General features: G+C 40.3%; 1 protein-coding gene across 6 annotated transcripts in view; it reads right to left on the reverse strand.

The window, feature by feature from the left end:
• Positions 1-15,273, reverse strand: part of faf1 (Fas (TNFRSF6) associated factor 1) — a 394,938-nt gene that overhangs the window by 314,643 nt on the left and 65,022 nt on the right. For all 6 annotated transcript variants that reach the window (XM_059647930.1, XM_059647931.1, XM_059647929.1 and 3 more), the window contains one exon: positions 11,891-11,982. In XM_059647930.1, coding sequence (XP_059503913.1) covers positions 11,891-11,982 — 92 coding nt within the window. The remainder of the gene's footprint in view (positions 1-11,890; positions 11,983-15,273) is intronic.

Below are 15,273 nucleotides of genomic sequence, written 5' to 3' on the forward strand. Positions count from 1 at the left end.
AGAAAACAGAGGAAACAAAAGTTAGCAGCCTAGCAGCAAATAACTCAACATTACCTCCTGGCTCTTGTATTCTACGCCCTTATTAATAAAGGCAAGGATATTGTGTGGTATAAAAACGTTGCCGGAAAAGCCCAGCAGGTCTAGCAGCATCTGTGAAGATGAAAACAGAGTTAACATTTCAGGTCCGGTGTCCCAAAACGTTAGCACTGATTTTTTCCTTCACAGATGCCGCCAGACCTGCTGGGCTTTTCCAGCAATTTTGTTTTTGTTCCTCACTTACAGCAACTGCAGTTCCTTCAGTTTTAATATGATATTGTGTGGCATACTGACTGGTCTCTCTACCTGCTCTGCCCCTTGCAATGACCTGTGCATAAACCCAGGACCTTCTTCTCCTCACTCCCCTCCACCCTGAGGGAGAGCGCGGTGGCTCAGTGGTTAGCACTGCAGCCTCACAGCACCAAAGACGCGGGTTCGATTCCAACCTCGGGCGACCGTCTGTGTGGAGTTTGCACATTCTCCCCATGTCTGCGTGGGTTTCCTCCGGGTGCTCCGGTTTCCTCCCACAGTCCAAAGATGTGCAGGCTAGGTGAACTGGCCATGCTAAATTGCCCGCAGTGTTCAAGGGTGTGTGGGTTATAGGGGGATGGGTCTGGGTGGGATGCTTCAAGGGGCGGTGTGGTCTTATTGGGCTGAAGGGCCTGTTTCCACACAGTAGGGAATCTAATCTAAAAAATATTTTGTGCTGTCTTTCAACGCTCTTCGTACCAAAATTCATCATTACACATTTCTCACCACTGAAACCCATTTGTCTACCCCAACATTGTCCGTGCCTGTCTGGAGAAAATGCCAAAAATTTCACCACCTTCTGGAAAAAGAAATTCCTTCACATCTCAGTTTTAAATGAAAGTCCCTTCACTCAAGACACAGCCCCCCAATTAGTGGAGACATTTTGTCAACAAGAATTAGCCTAGTGAGCAGCCTCTTAAAATGCTTCAGTACTGGCATATCGAATTGTTTAAATACTAGGAATTAAACTGTACACAGAACTCCAAACGTGGCCTCTCCAACATTCTGTAGATTTGAAACATGACTTTCCCAGCTTAAATTCCAACTTACTGGCAATAAAGGCCAAAATTCTATTTAACTTCTTAATTACTTGCTGCGCCTACGTTACCTTTTTGTGTTTTATACACAAATGGACCTAAATCAAACCGTACTGCAACTTTTTAACTGTATTTCTCCTTTTAAACAACAATCTGCCTTTTCAGTCTTCCAACCAAAGTACAGGCCCTCATACCATCTGACGTGAAATCTGAGAACTTTTTGCTTACTCACTCAACCTATGGCACCTTGCAGATTCATTGTGCCCTCATTATAACATGGCCTTCCACTTATTTTTGCACCATCAGCGCATTTAAATACATTACCCTCTCGCTCCTCCAAGTCATTAACATGGATAATAAATAGTTGAGACTTTAGGACCAATCCTTGAGAAACTCCACGAGTTATGTCTTCGCAACCTGAAAAAGACCCATTAATCCCAACCTTCTATGAACCAACACTCATCCATGCTAATGGATTAACACGAATACCATGAGCCCCTGACTTATTCAATACGCTTTAATGTGGCACCTTAACAAAGGTCTTCTGGAAAACCAAATACACTTTATCTATTGCTTCTCTTTTGTCAACTCTGCTTATTATATCCTCAAAGAGCTCTAGTAAATTTATCAAACATAATTTCCTTTTCACAAACTTATGCTGGCTCTGATTGTGTTAAGTTGTTCTAAATTTGCAGCTATTTCTTCCTAAATCACAGTCTAGTTTTTCTCCAACAACAGATTTTAGATTAACTGACCTATAGTTTCTTGCCTTCTTGAACACTTGTCTCATTAACGTTTTTCCTAAATCCATTAGGACGATCCCAGAATCCAGTGAATATTTCAACCAATGCTTCCATTTTCTCTGCAGCCAGAATCAGATTATCAGGTTTTGGTGACTTGTCTGCTTTTACTCTCATTAATTTGTCAATCACTGGTTCAAGAAAGCAACTTACCACCATCCTCTCAAGGGTGGCTAGGGGCAAGCAATAAATACAGGCCAGCCAGTGATGCCCAAATCGCATGAGTAAATGAAAAACAACTTTGCCCCTTGTGATAGAGACTGTTACAAGATCTTTCATAACATGAGCACCTTGCTTACTGGTTGTTTTTGTCATGTTTATAGCATTCTAGACCATGAAGTTCAATGCAAAATATACATTTGAATTTTCTGTCATTTCCCTGTTCCCCGTAATCAACTCCCCCGTTTCATCCTCCAAGAGTCCTATGCTTACTTTAGCTATTCACTTTGTTATTGTATATGCCCAGAGAAGCTGCTACTACTTGCTTTTGGATTTCTTGCCAAATAATTGCTCAATAAATTTTCTTGTCCTTTCTTAGTTTTTTGGTCATCTGTTCCTACTCCAAAATAAGATTCCCAATCCTCTAGCAAGCCACTAGTTTTTGGAGCATTGTCTGCCTTGATTTTTGATTAAACATTCTCTCTGGCAACAATGGGTGGTAAATCTTTCTCAGAATCTTATGACCTGAATAAATTTTTATTGAGTGTTATGGAATATCTCCTTAACTGTACGCTATTGTACATCCAATGATATTCTTCCCACTTTACTTTCCCAGCCTGCTTTAAAAACTCTTACTTCATACCACTGTAAGTGCCCTTTTATAAATTGAGGTAACTAGTTTGAGATCCAAGTTGCTCTCCATCAAACTGAATTTGAAATTCTATCATGTTGAGATTGCTACCCTCTCGAGGATCCTGAAATGCAAAATCTCTTATTAATCCTACCGCATGGCACAATATTAGATCTAACATAGCCGACTCCCCGGTGGGTTGTACAACGTACTGCATGAAGAAACAATCCTTGATGCGCTCTACAAATCTGTTCCCACGTTACCTTTGCCCATCTAATTTGTCCAGTCACTTTCTCAGTTAAACTTTCTGATGTCAATTGTACTACCCTCTTTCATGGCTCCATTATTTCTCAATATATACTTGCTCCTATATGGAAGCAACTCTTCAGAGACTACAGATGATTCCCACCAGTGTCTTTTTATCCTTGCTATTCCTCATTTCCATTGAGACTGATTCCACATCATGGTCTATTGCAGCCATATCATTGCCCACCACTGCATTGGTTGGCCTCACTGGGATAGCACATTGAAAATCAAGCCCCGCTATTCCTGGAGTAGTATCACAAAAGTTAAGCATTTTTAAAAGAACACCAAGTTTCTTGATTTTCCAATCCAGATCAATAGAAAGCATGAACCCAGTTTGTGTACAGAACAAGAATCATTATTTATTACAGATATGTGAACTGTCACTACAGGTAAACAGTTATAAACCATTGGCACATAATGCTACCAAAAATAAAACTCCAATGCCCTTATAAACACCCCTTTACTTACACACACACACACACACACACGCACAGAAAGGGATAGGACAAAATAGGTCATGGATGGACAGGAAGAAAAAAAACTGGAAAGACAGTTCAGTAGTTTTCAATCCCAAGTAATGTTGTTGAGATAATTCTTATGAAGCTTCTGCTGACCATCACATTACTTTAGTTCTCTTTCGCTGGATGCTTCTGCCAGATGATGAGATACACAAAGTGGTCAATTCACCTACAGCAAGTCTCTGATTGAACAGTTATTAGTCACAACTTACAAAAACTGCTGCAAGAAAGATAAACAGTGAGTTTTAACTCCAGAGGACAGAGAGACTGCTCCCAAGCTCTCTCCCTCTAACTTGTTTCCAGCTCCAAGCTGTTCTGTTACCTGAGAACCAGTGATCAGCAGACAAAAAGGTCTGTCATTGACAACTGGTCACTAGTCCATACACCAATCAACTGCTTCATTATGAGCAAAAGCTGCACTGGTGTACCATCTTTACTCCAAATCATCTGCAACTCAAACTCCAACTTTGTTTGTTCAAACAGTTGTTTACATAACGCCTGGCATGGGTTTCAGGTTCAAAATGTCCCCATCCCGACCTTATCCCAAGACCAGCACCCCACTCATTTGCGCCTCCTTGAGCTGTCCATCTTCTCTCCCACCTGTCCACTCCACTATCTACCTGCTATCACCGCACCTCCCTCTCTATTTATTTCAGAGCCCCCTTCCCCTCCCCCATTTCTGATGAAGGGTCCCAACCCAAAACATGAGCTTTCCTGCTCCTCTGATGCTGCCTGGCCTCCTGGGTTCCTCCAGCTCCACACCCTGTTATCTCAGACTCCATTAACAACAGTTCTTACTATCTCTGGGTTTCAGGTTACTCGTTTTCCAAAATAGCAGTCACTTTGTCAAATAGTGCTTTTTAAAAATAGCTCTGTCATTTCAGTCCCCAGTTTTTAAAAACACAAAATAGAAATACATGGTCCTTATATCACTGAAACCTTCCTTTACTAATAAAGCTACCCTTTCTTCCTTTTCTGTTTGACTTATTCTTATCTGAATACTGGTGAATATTGAGTTCCCAATCTTGGTCATCCTGCAACCACATCTCCATAATATTCATTTATTTCTATTTGTGTTATTACTTCATCCACATGCTCTGTGAACATACAGATATTCTGTGCATTCCAGGTACAGCACCTTAAGATTAACTTACTTACCATTATTATATCCCCAGCTCTAATTTCAGCTGCACTCTTCTACCCTTTCCTGTAACATTTTGGCTACCGTTTGGCTCTTACTACCCTATATCTCAGCTCTCTCAATACTTAAAAATGTTTTCAACTTCACTTCAACTAAACTCTCCCTAATACCCCCCAACACACCTTCGACTAATTGGTTTAAAACCTTATCTAGAACCCTAGTCATGTGATTCAGCAGGACATTGTTGAACCAATGGTTGAAATTAAAACCAAAAGAACTGCTGATGCTGCAAATCAGGAACAAAAACAAAAGTTGCGAGAAAAGCTGAGCTGTCTGGCAGTATCTGTGGAGGAGAAAACTGAGTTAATGCTTTTAAAGAAGGGTCACTGGACCCAAAACGTTAATTCTGCATTCTCCTCCACAGATGCTGCCAGACCTGCTGAGCTTTTCCAGCACAGTTGAAATGAAACCGGTTTCAAACAACAGCTCACTTTTCCTAATAATGGTGCAACTGCCCCATGAATCATAACCCATTTCTGCCACACCAATTTTTCAGTTTAATATTTACCTCTAACATTATTTACCTGAAACCAATTCAGATGTGCCTTAGATAGTATACTGAAGACTACCTCTACGGTGGTTCCATCTTTAAATTTAGCATGACCTGCACATAATCCTTCAGCAGAACATCTTTTCTAGTGCTGTCACTGGTATCCATGTAGACCATGACAACTGGATCCTTCCCTTCCTATTTGAAGTTTCTCTCCACCCAAAAGAAATGTCCTGAATGTTAGGACTCACTGTCTTTGCTGCAGAGAGCATTATCTATTTGCCCAATTATGCTATCCCTATGACATTTCTCTTCCCTCACCGACAAAAAAGCCACGCTGGACTATAGTGCCGTGAGAGTTGACTCATTCACCTTTAACTCTGTGTCCTCATCCACACCAGGTGTAAAAACCTTGCACCTATTCAACAAGGTCACTGACTGTGGCTCCTCCAAATCTATATTCTGGATCCAGATACCTTCCTTGCTTGCCATCACAGCCTCCTGCCTCTGACCACAAACCAAATTCAATGTAATTAAAGATAACAAGGTGGATGAACACAGCAGGCCAAGCAGCATCAGAGGAGCAGGAAAGCTGATGTTTCAGGTTGAGAGCCTTCTTCAGAAAATGACAGAGTCTAACCCTCCCTACTGACCCCTTCCCCGCCTCCAACACATCCCCTCCTCCTGGACACCACCCCAAGGCCTCCTACCCTCCCTTGACCTTTTCATCTCTAACAAATCCCTCTCCCACTGCAATCCTCAATGTAATTAATCTAAAGGGTGTGATTACCTCCTGAAACAGTGCCAGGTACCTGTAACTCTTCCTGGTGCACTACTGTGTCCACAGTTCAGACTCCAGCTGTTCAACTCTCATTCAAAGTGCCTCAAATCACTAACATTTGTTGGAGATGAGGTCATTTTGGAATGCACCAACTCTCACAAAATACGGCTGCAACATATTGCCTGTCTAGCCATCGCTATTTTATTTAATTAAATTGCACGTTAAAACTGAAGTTCTTCAGCTGCAATATCTCCGATTTAAACTAAATCGACCAATCAGAAAAGAACACAGGAAATACCCACAAATCACTTCCTTCCTTAGTTTCTATGTCAACTTGAGTTCTGACAGGTAGAAACAGGGTGAAGCAGCACTCTATCATCCCATCACCTTGGCTTGCTCACAATCATCTGCTTTTCTAGTAGCTTTGCAAATGAAGTCAGGGCTTTAAATCTGAACGTACAAAATCATGAAGGTTTGAGGGGCAAATTTGCTGAGATGGATTGGGAAACAAGTCAAAGGTATGGCAGTATACTGCCAATGGATAGCTGCTGTCTCCCACTCTTTGTCCTGTTCTTGATGAAGGTTCTGTCCCCATTTGCTGTCACGTTGTTTCAGAAGTATAGGATCCTCCCCTACCGTGCTTTATTGGATGCTGCTGTCTCCCGCACTTTTAGAAGGTGGTGGCAATCTCTGGGTCTTTATTTCTCCAAATCCAGATAACATCCTCAAAAAACTCCAACCGATTCATCAAACATGACTGCCCATCCTATATCCTCAAATCTATACATACTATGGAGCAGCATGGTGGCTCAGTGGTTAGCACTGCTGCCTCACAGCACCCAGGTTCGATTCCACATTCAGGTGACTGTGTGTGGAGTTTGCACATTCTCCCCATGTCTGCGTGGGTTTCCTCCGGGTGCTCCAGTTTCCTCCTGCAGTCCAAAGATGGATTGGCCATGCTAAATTGCCCGTAGCCTTCAAGAATGTGTAGATTAGGAGGATGGGTCTGGGTGGATGCTCTGAGAGTCAGTGTGGACTTGTTGGCCCAAAGGGCCTGTTTCCACACTGTAGGGTATTCTATGATTGACTCTATGAAGATATGCCTAATCAGATTATTGTCCAAGTGTATATTTATCACAGATATTATCCACTGTAATAGATTTTAGCATTTTCCCTCGTCCCAACATAATGACAGCAGGTCTGTAATCGCTCTTTCTTTTTCTCTCCTTCCTTTCTGAGATAGTGGGATAATATTTGCTACTGTATAATCTGCACGAATCATTCCAGAATCTTTAGAGTATTGGAAACGCATCTATTATCTCCATAGCTAGTTTTTTCAACACTCTGGGATGTAGAATGTCAGATCCCAGAAATTTATTCAGTTTCAGTCCCATTAAATATCTCTGGCAGAACCTTAATACTAATTTTCTTCAAATCCTCATTGTCTCTCGTCCCTTTTGATCTCTAATTGAGTTTCTCATACCGTCCTCAATGAAGACAAAGTAACTATTGAGCATCACTGCCATCTCTCTATTCGCCATCATAAACAGTCCTGACTCAGCCTGCAAGAGACCCAAATGTCTTAGTTAAACGTTTCTCTTTTTTAACTCACCAATGGAAGTTTTTACAGCTTGTTTTTATATTTTTGCTACATTACATTCATATTCTATCCTTCCTTTATCAGTTTCTTTGTACTTCATTGCTGTATCCTAGAATTCTCCAAATCATCAGGATTATGACTATATCTGGCACCTGTATAAGCCTTTTAATCTTATACAATCATTAACTTCCTTCCCTAGCCATTGTTAACTTAATTTTTTGGATTTATGCACCCTGAAGAAATCATAGCTGCTATAAAGTAAGCAATGTTTCTTTAAAGAATATCCATTGGCAATGTAATGTCATTCCTTTGAACTTATTTTTCCAATCATCTGTGCCACTTCACCCTTCAAACCCTCAATTTCCTATGCTCACATTTAACACCCTGGCTTCACTTTTGCATATAATGTAAAATTCTAGTTTATAATGGTCACTCCTCCCTAAAGGCTCTTTCACAGCAAAATAAGACAATTTATATTACATATTAGTTCTATCACAGCCCAGTCTCTGGGTGGATCCTCAAGATACTACTCAAATAGCAACCTAATTTATACCAGAAACCAATCCTCTGCAACCTAACTGTTCATTAGGTTTACTCATTTTTTTACATATTCAAGTCAACCATGACTACTGTATTATCCATGCTACATACTTGTCTAATCGCTTGATTAATGTCCCATATTACTATTACTATTCAATGGCCTATAACCAACTCCCAACAGTGTTTGTTGCCCCTTGACATTTCTTGGCTACATCCAGGTTGGGCATTTTGCAGTCCGAGATCCCCTTGCTAATGTACTGATCCCACCCTTGACAATCAGTACAGCATCATCTTGTCCTTTTCCGCCTCCAGCCTCCACAACAACATTAGCAAATCTACTTGCAACTATACTATTTCCGGACCTGTTAAGCTGTGACCAATCTAGCTTGTACATGTTTCACCTGTCAAAATGTCTATTCTAGTGCCTCAGAAATCTGATGCCCTCCCTCCTACACCAATTCTCCAGCCAGGTGCTCAAACATTCAATTATCTTATTCCAATACTCACCAGCACTAAGTGTAATCCTGGCATCACTGCTCAAGGCCCAGTATTTTAACTTATTTCTAAACTACCTAAAACCTGATTTCAGAGCTTCATCCCACTTCCTATGCACGTTAGTTGGTACCAATGCTGACCTGCACCTCTAGCTGTTTACCTTTCCTCAATGAGCTTGACACAAGAGAGGCAACACCAATCTGGAACCATATTACTGCCACAAAAACACTAGTCTGATCTCCTAGCACTGTTGCCCTTTCACTCTTCTTCATCAACCCCTGTACAGCTGAATCACCATTGGTGTCACGGACATGGCTCTGGCTTGACTCCCCTAAGGGATCTTCAACCTCACCGGTATCCAAAAAATATCAAATAGCAAGCAAGATCAACTCAAAAGACTCATACACCACCTGTGTTGTTCTCTTAGACTTTCTGGTGGTCACCCATTTTCTCTTTGCCTTATAGGCTCTTAAAGTGCAATACTTTCCTAAATGTACCACCCACCCAATTCTCTGCCTCACAGCTGCTTTAGCCAGTGCTCAAATTCAGAAACCTAGAGCTCAAGCTGATAACACTTCCTGCATCTTCTATGACATGTGTCACATCCAAGATTTCCCACATACCACAGGATGTTGATTAGACTTAGCTAAGCTGTAATACCATGTCTTTGAAAACTATTTACTAAAATTAGAGTGTGCAGAACAAGTAGAATAGGTAGAATAACTTACCATAAACTCACCAAGCAACGTCTTCCTCTGCACTACACTAACAGTGGAAACAACCTGTTAGGAAAGCTGAGAAAGGCAAGTAACAAAGGAGCATCTCTTTACCTCTCTGTACACAACATGGACAAGGAAACACTGAGAAAGGCTGCTCAGACGTATTATGACACCTCCAGGGCAGTGCAACTCAAACCTGGACGTTCTGGCCCAGGAACAGACATTACCCACTGTACCACAAGGCTCTTCAGGCCTCTTCATATGATCCCCAGGAAACAACTGATTCAAGCTTTCAGAGATTTTAAGTGAGCTACCTCTTTAACTAGTTGTATCTGTGGCAAGGTAGCTTACAAACTTTTGTCCCAAGATAGAAATAAAACTTCTCTTAATTTATTTAGTTAAATGTTAACTGAAGAAAGAAAGTCGACTTCAGAGCCAGCTCTCAGTACAGTCCAATATCATCAGCAAATCTGAAAATACAGCCTCCACAGATTCCCTTGATATTTTCTTCTTATTCTCTAGGAAGATAGATATAAATTATTTATGTAAGAAGTCTTTCATTCGCTTCTGATTCAGCATTGTTTCTCCCATATCTGACATGAATGGGCCACAAATTCCCTTCTACCACACTGTCCTTTTCACTAATTTTTAGTTAGTTTTCAAACATCTTGAAAGCTTTCTCATATTCTCTTCATGAAGTTCATTATTTATATCCCTTTAATTTTCCCATACAACTGTCCCAGTCATTTCGATTTTCATCTTCCCTTACATTTACAGGAACATATATTTTTAGCCTGAAGCAATTTCTCTCTCATTGGTTGGCCATGGTTGCTTAACTGTACAAAGGCTGCTTTTGCCTTTTGACAATTATTTGACAACACCAATTCATGACTTTCTAAGGCATCTCTGCAAATTTATGGTATTTGTTAATTATTTCACTGGATTTGAGCATCCCTGGAGGAACAGGCATTCATTGTCCATTCCAAATTGTCCTAGAGAACACTGAGTGAAGTTAACTTCTTGAACCACGTCACAGCTTGTGCGGGCAGACCCTGTACTGTTGGAAAGGGTCCAGGATTTGATACAGCGGTGAAGAGACAATGGCATAGGTCTAAGTCAGCATTGATGGCAGGTTGGAAGGGAACTCACAGATGGAGGCTTCCCCATGCTGCCCTACTAGAGATCACAAGTTCAGAAAGTACCACTGGAGAGAGTTTAGTTAATTGCTATAATGTTTGCATCTTGCACACCATATACACCGCCACACTGTACGCAGTAGTAAAGCAACTGAGTGTTTAAGATGCTTAAGTATTAGTATTTGTCTCTCTCTTTCTACGCGTCTTTCTCTTGTTTCCACACAGTGATGAAACATTAACGTTCTAATTACAATGAACATAAAACATAGTTATAAAACAGACAGCAGCTAACTAAACAGCGATGACTATTAACAATTTCTAAGGATGTTATGGACCAGACCAAACAACTCGAAACATTTCAAGGAGATAGCTTAGACCCTAACTTTTACCTTATTCCAAGACAAGTGTAAATTGCTGTGCTCCACATGTAATCTGATTGGTCAAACTGCGAGGCTTTATGCAAAACACACTTTATTCTGACACCACAGTTGAAATACAAACAATAAAGAATGAGCATAGCTTTAGCAAAATTCTTAACAAATTAATATATATTATTTAACTACTATTAATCAACTGTTCCAAAATAGCACCATCCCACAAACATGCCCTTGGCAAATGCAAATTCAACAAAACAAATTTCCCTCACTTGCAATCTCTCCCAGTCCAAGAGAAGGGACACCAATAGAATGAAGTTAACAACAGACAGAGAGAGAACTCGGGCTTTTTGCGACAATATCTAGCAGCTTCCAATCTTAAAAACCCTGAAAGCAAAACAATAACACTGAGTATGTGTGAGCCTAACTCCGCCCACTCATGCTTCTTTTGTCTAGTCTTAATAAACCGAAAGCTATTCTCTCTGCTTTCCATGGAACAGACCCTCAGCACCAAGTTTACAGCACGACTCTTCAAGCGGAACAAGACAGAACAAATCCCTCTTAAAGGTATATCTCATTACAAAGATCAATTTCAAAGTCTCAGTTATCATGTCCTACATTTCAGGCAAAAACAACCTTATTGTTTTTATGATTAACTACTTCCATATAAATTATCCAAAAGATTGATTAAAGTGAAAATATAATTAACAACTTGCAGTACTATGGATTATTATCCATTTCACTATCAAATCATAACCATTTCAGTCAACCAAAATAAACCTAAAACTGTTACAAATCATATAATCTGGAATGCTATTGAGGCAATCCCATTCTAAAAGTATTTCATAAATTACCTGTACGTATAAAAACCTTAACAATCTGTCACACATTGGTGACTAGTTATTGACTGTAGCGATATTGGAAAATTTCCTTTATTTTTTCTATCAAGGTATTTAGAGGGCATAAAGCAAAAAGTCATTTAAATCACCATTTAAAAATTAAATGCAACAAGAGTTTAAATAGCAACATAAACTTACACTGTCGCTCACATCTGTTGACTTCCAACCTTTCAACTGCATGAGAGATACAGGAAGTTGTAACTCATTTTCTAAAATTTGCTTGATTGCACCTGTAAAATTTTTTAAAAAATCTACATTAATTCCCATTAATATACCAAATAGCACAGTTCTGTTATAAGTACTGTTATCATGGCTCAAAGCTTTCCAAATAACAAACAAATTAAGACAAGGCAATATCTACAAAGCACTTGCTAAATACAGAATGTCTGAAAGCACTTCACAGGCACACAAGGACAAAAAGCATAATACAGGAAAAAAGAAAGGGGTATTAAGTGGAATGACCAAAAGCTTGGTAACTGATGAGGTTTGGCAGGGTCAAAGGTAGAGAAGTCAATGGTTGCAAGAAATGGAAAATAAATTCTAAATCACACAGCCCAGAGAGCAGAATGCAGAGACACAAATGGTGGTGTTTTTGAGACAGATGCAAAAAAAGAGTAATGAAAGGAACTAGAAGTTTATTAGAAGGGTAGCCACAATGGAGAGAAATAGAATAGAAGGTCTGTGGATCATAAGACCACAAGACACAGGGGAAGAAGTCGGCCGTCATAGAGATCACGGCTGATCCAAGAATCCTCACCTCCCCTTTCTTGCCTTTTCCCCATAAACCTAGATCCTCATACTGATTAGGAATCTGTCCATCTCAGCCTTGAACATACTTAACTACCACACTCCTCAGCCCTCAACAAAACTTCCACAGATTGACCACACTCAGAAAAACTTATTTCCTCATCTGTGTTAAATGTGCGACCCCTTCCTGCAAGATTATTCCCACTCGGCCTCGAATTTCCACAAGGGGAACAACCGTTTCACATCTACCCTGTCAAGTCCCCCAAGAATCTTACAAAAATATTTCGTCTCATTCTTCTAAACTGTAATAGGTACAAACCTAAATCATTCAACCTCTCCTCAAAAGAAAATCTCTCTATTCCCAGGATCAATCTGGCAAACGTTCTCTGGACTGCCTCCAATGATGGTATATCATTCCTTAAGTAAGGGAGCCAAAACTGTTCACAATATTCAGGATTTGCTCTGACCAGTGCTGTGTATAATTTTAGCAAGACCTTCCCATTCTATTCATTTCTGAAATAAAGGCCAATATTCCACTTGCCTCTCCTATTACGTGCTGATTTTGCTAGTTTTTTTGTGATTCATTCAAGAGAAGACCCTAATCCCTCTGTGTGGAAGCTGTCAGCAGTCTTTCCATATTTAAAGAATATTCAGCTCTTCTACTCTTCCCGCCAAAGTGCATAACCCCTCATTTTTCCACACTGTATTCCATCTGTTAAGTTTTTTGCCTACTCAGTTGAGTTGTTTATATTCATCTGACGACTCCATGTGTCATCCTCATTATTTGCCTTCCCACCTATTTTTATGTCATCTGCAAACCTGGTAATTGTACATTCACTTACATTATCCAAGGCATTATAGCATATTGTAAATACTTGTGATCTTAGCATTGGTCCCTTAGTTACAGCTTGCCACCCCAAAAACACCCCCTTTTCCCAACTCTCTATCGTCTAATAGCCAATCCTCGATTTGTGTTAATATCCTGCCCCCATCAACATGGGCTTATATCTTATTAAGCAACAAGTACTAATAAAATAGAACTTGGAGTAGGATATGAGCAGGAGGTAAAATATAGAACATAAAACAGTACAGCACAGTACAGGTCCTTCAGCCCACAATGTTGTGCTGAACTTTTACCCTAATCCTAAAGGTTTACTAACCTCCACCCCACCTTATACTATCTAATAGCTGCTTAAATGCTCCTAATGACGCCAACACCACTACCCTCTACCGCAATGCATTCCACGCCCTGACCACTGAGTAAATAACCTACCTCTGACATCTCCCCTATATCTACCTCCACTCACTTTAAAACTATGCACCCTCATAAAAGCTACCTCCACCCTCGGAAAAAGTCTCTGGCTATCCACTCTATCTATACCTCAGATCATTGTGTACACCTAAACATGCATAAGATTATATAAATGGAGGTCAGGTGGAAGGTTTAGCAAGCAGTGCACCATTGACTTTAACTAATTGAGTCATCAATGATGGTTTCTGCAGAAGATGGATGCAGGTATGGACAGAGGTAGGCAATGTCATCATTGTATTAAAAATATACTGAAAACACAAAATCTGATAAATACATCAGGTAGGCCCACATAAAAAGGAAGTTAGAGTATGGAATAATTCCATCAGAGGAGTAATTTCTTCTTTCAAAGAAACTGTCATTGGAATTCTCTTCTCCAGTGAGCAGTGATGGCTGACTAATTATTTAAATCAAGGCTATGTTTGACTGAAAATGGGTTCAAAGGTTATTTGGTCAATGTGGTTTGTAAGGCGTTTGGACTAAGTAGGCAAGCGGATTTTAAGCCCACAGGCTAATTAGCCATTATCTTATCAAATGGCAAAGCAGGTTTGAGGGGTCATATGTTCGACTACAGCTCCTTATGCCTTGACATTTTCAGTTTCACAAAGGCCACAACTGTTAATATGCTGGCAGAACATCCAAAATTTGAACTTGCAGATTCAGCCTGAAAGACAAAGAATGAAGAAGATAATATGGGTGTAACATGACAGATTCAATCTTTCCAATGTTTGGTTTAAAAGTAGCAATAACTCATCTGAGACGAGATACCAGACAAAGTAGGCCAGCAAGAAGGAAGAAGTTGAAGCATGGCTTTGGGGCATCATCAGCTAATTTTTTAAGCTAGCCCCGTATATCAAGTGGAAGGGTTCAGATGAAGAAGAAATGGCCACTTATGGTTGGTTAGGAACTCTGGACATAATGGCACGTAACATGGAAGAGAAACAACAGTTATAAACATTCTAACACAAGAATATCCAAGAATGAAACTGGGAGAGAAGCAGTCACAGAGTCACACAGCACAGAAACAGACTCTTTGGCTCAACTCATTCATGCCAATCAGATGCACTAAATTAATCCAGTCCCATTTGCCAACATGTGGCCCATTTCCCTCTAAATCCTTCCTCTGTTCATATACCCATCCAGATGCCTACTAAATGTTATTGTACCAGCTTCCATCACTTCCTCTGGCTGCTCATTCCATACACACACCACCCTCCGCATGATAAAGTTGCCCCTTAGGTCCTTTTAAATCTTTCCCCTCTCACCTTAAACCTATGCCCTCAAGTTTTTTTGGACTCCCCCACCCCAGAGAAAAGACATTAGCTATTCACCCTGTTCAAGCTCCTCATGATTTTATAAACCTCTATAAGATGACTCCTCAGCCTTCAAGATGCCAGGGAAAATAGCCCCAGCCTAGTCAGCCTCTCCCTTTAGCTCAAAACCTCCAGCCATGGCAACATTGTGG

This window comes from Stegostoma tigrinum, chromosome 8, assembly GCF_030684315.1.
Source record: "Stegostoma tigrinum isolate sSteTig4 chromosome 8, sSteTig4.hap1, whole genome shotgun sequence".
NCBI classification, from domain to species: Eukaryota; Metazoa; Chordata; class Chondrichthyes; order Orectolobiformes; family Stegostomatidae; genus Stegostoma; species Stegostoma tigrinum.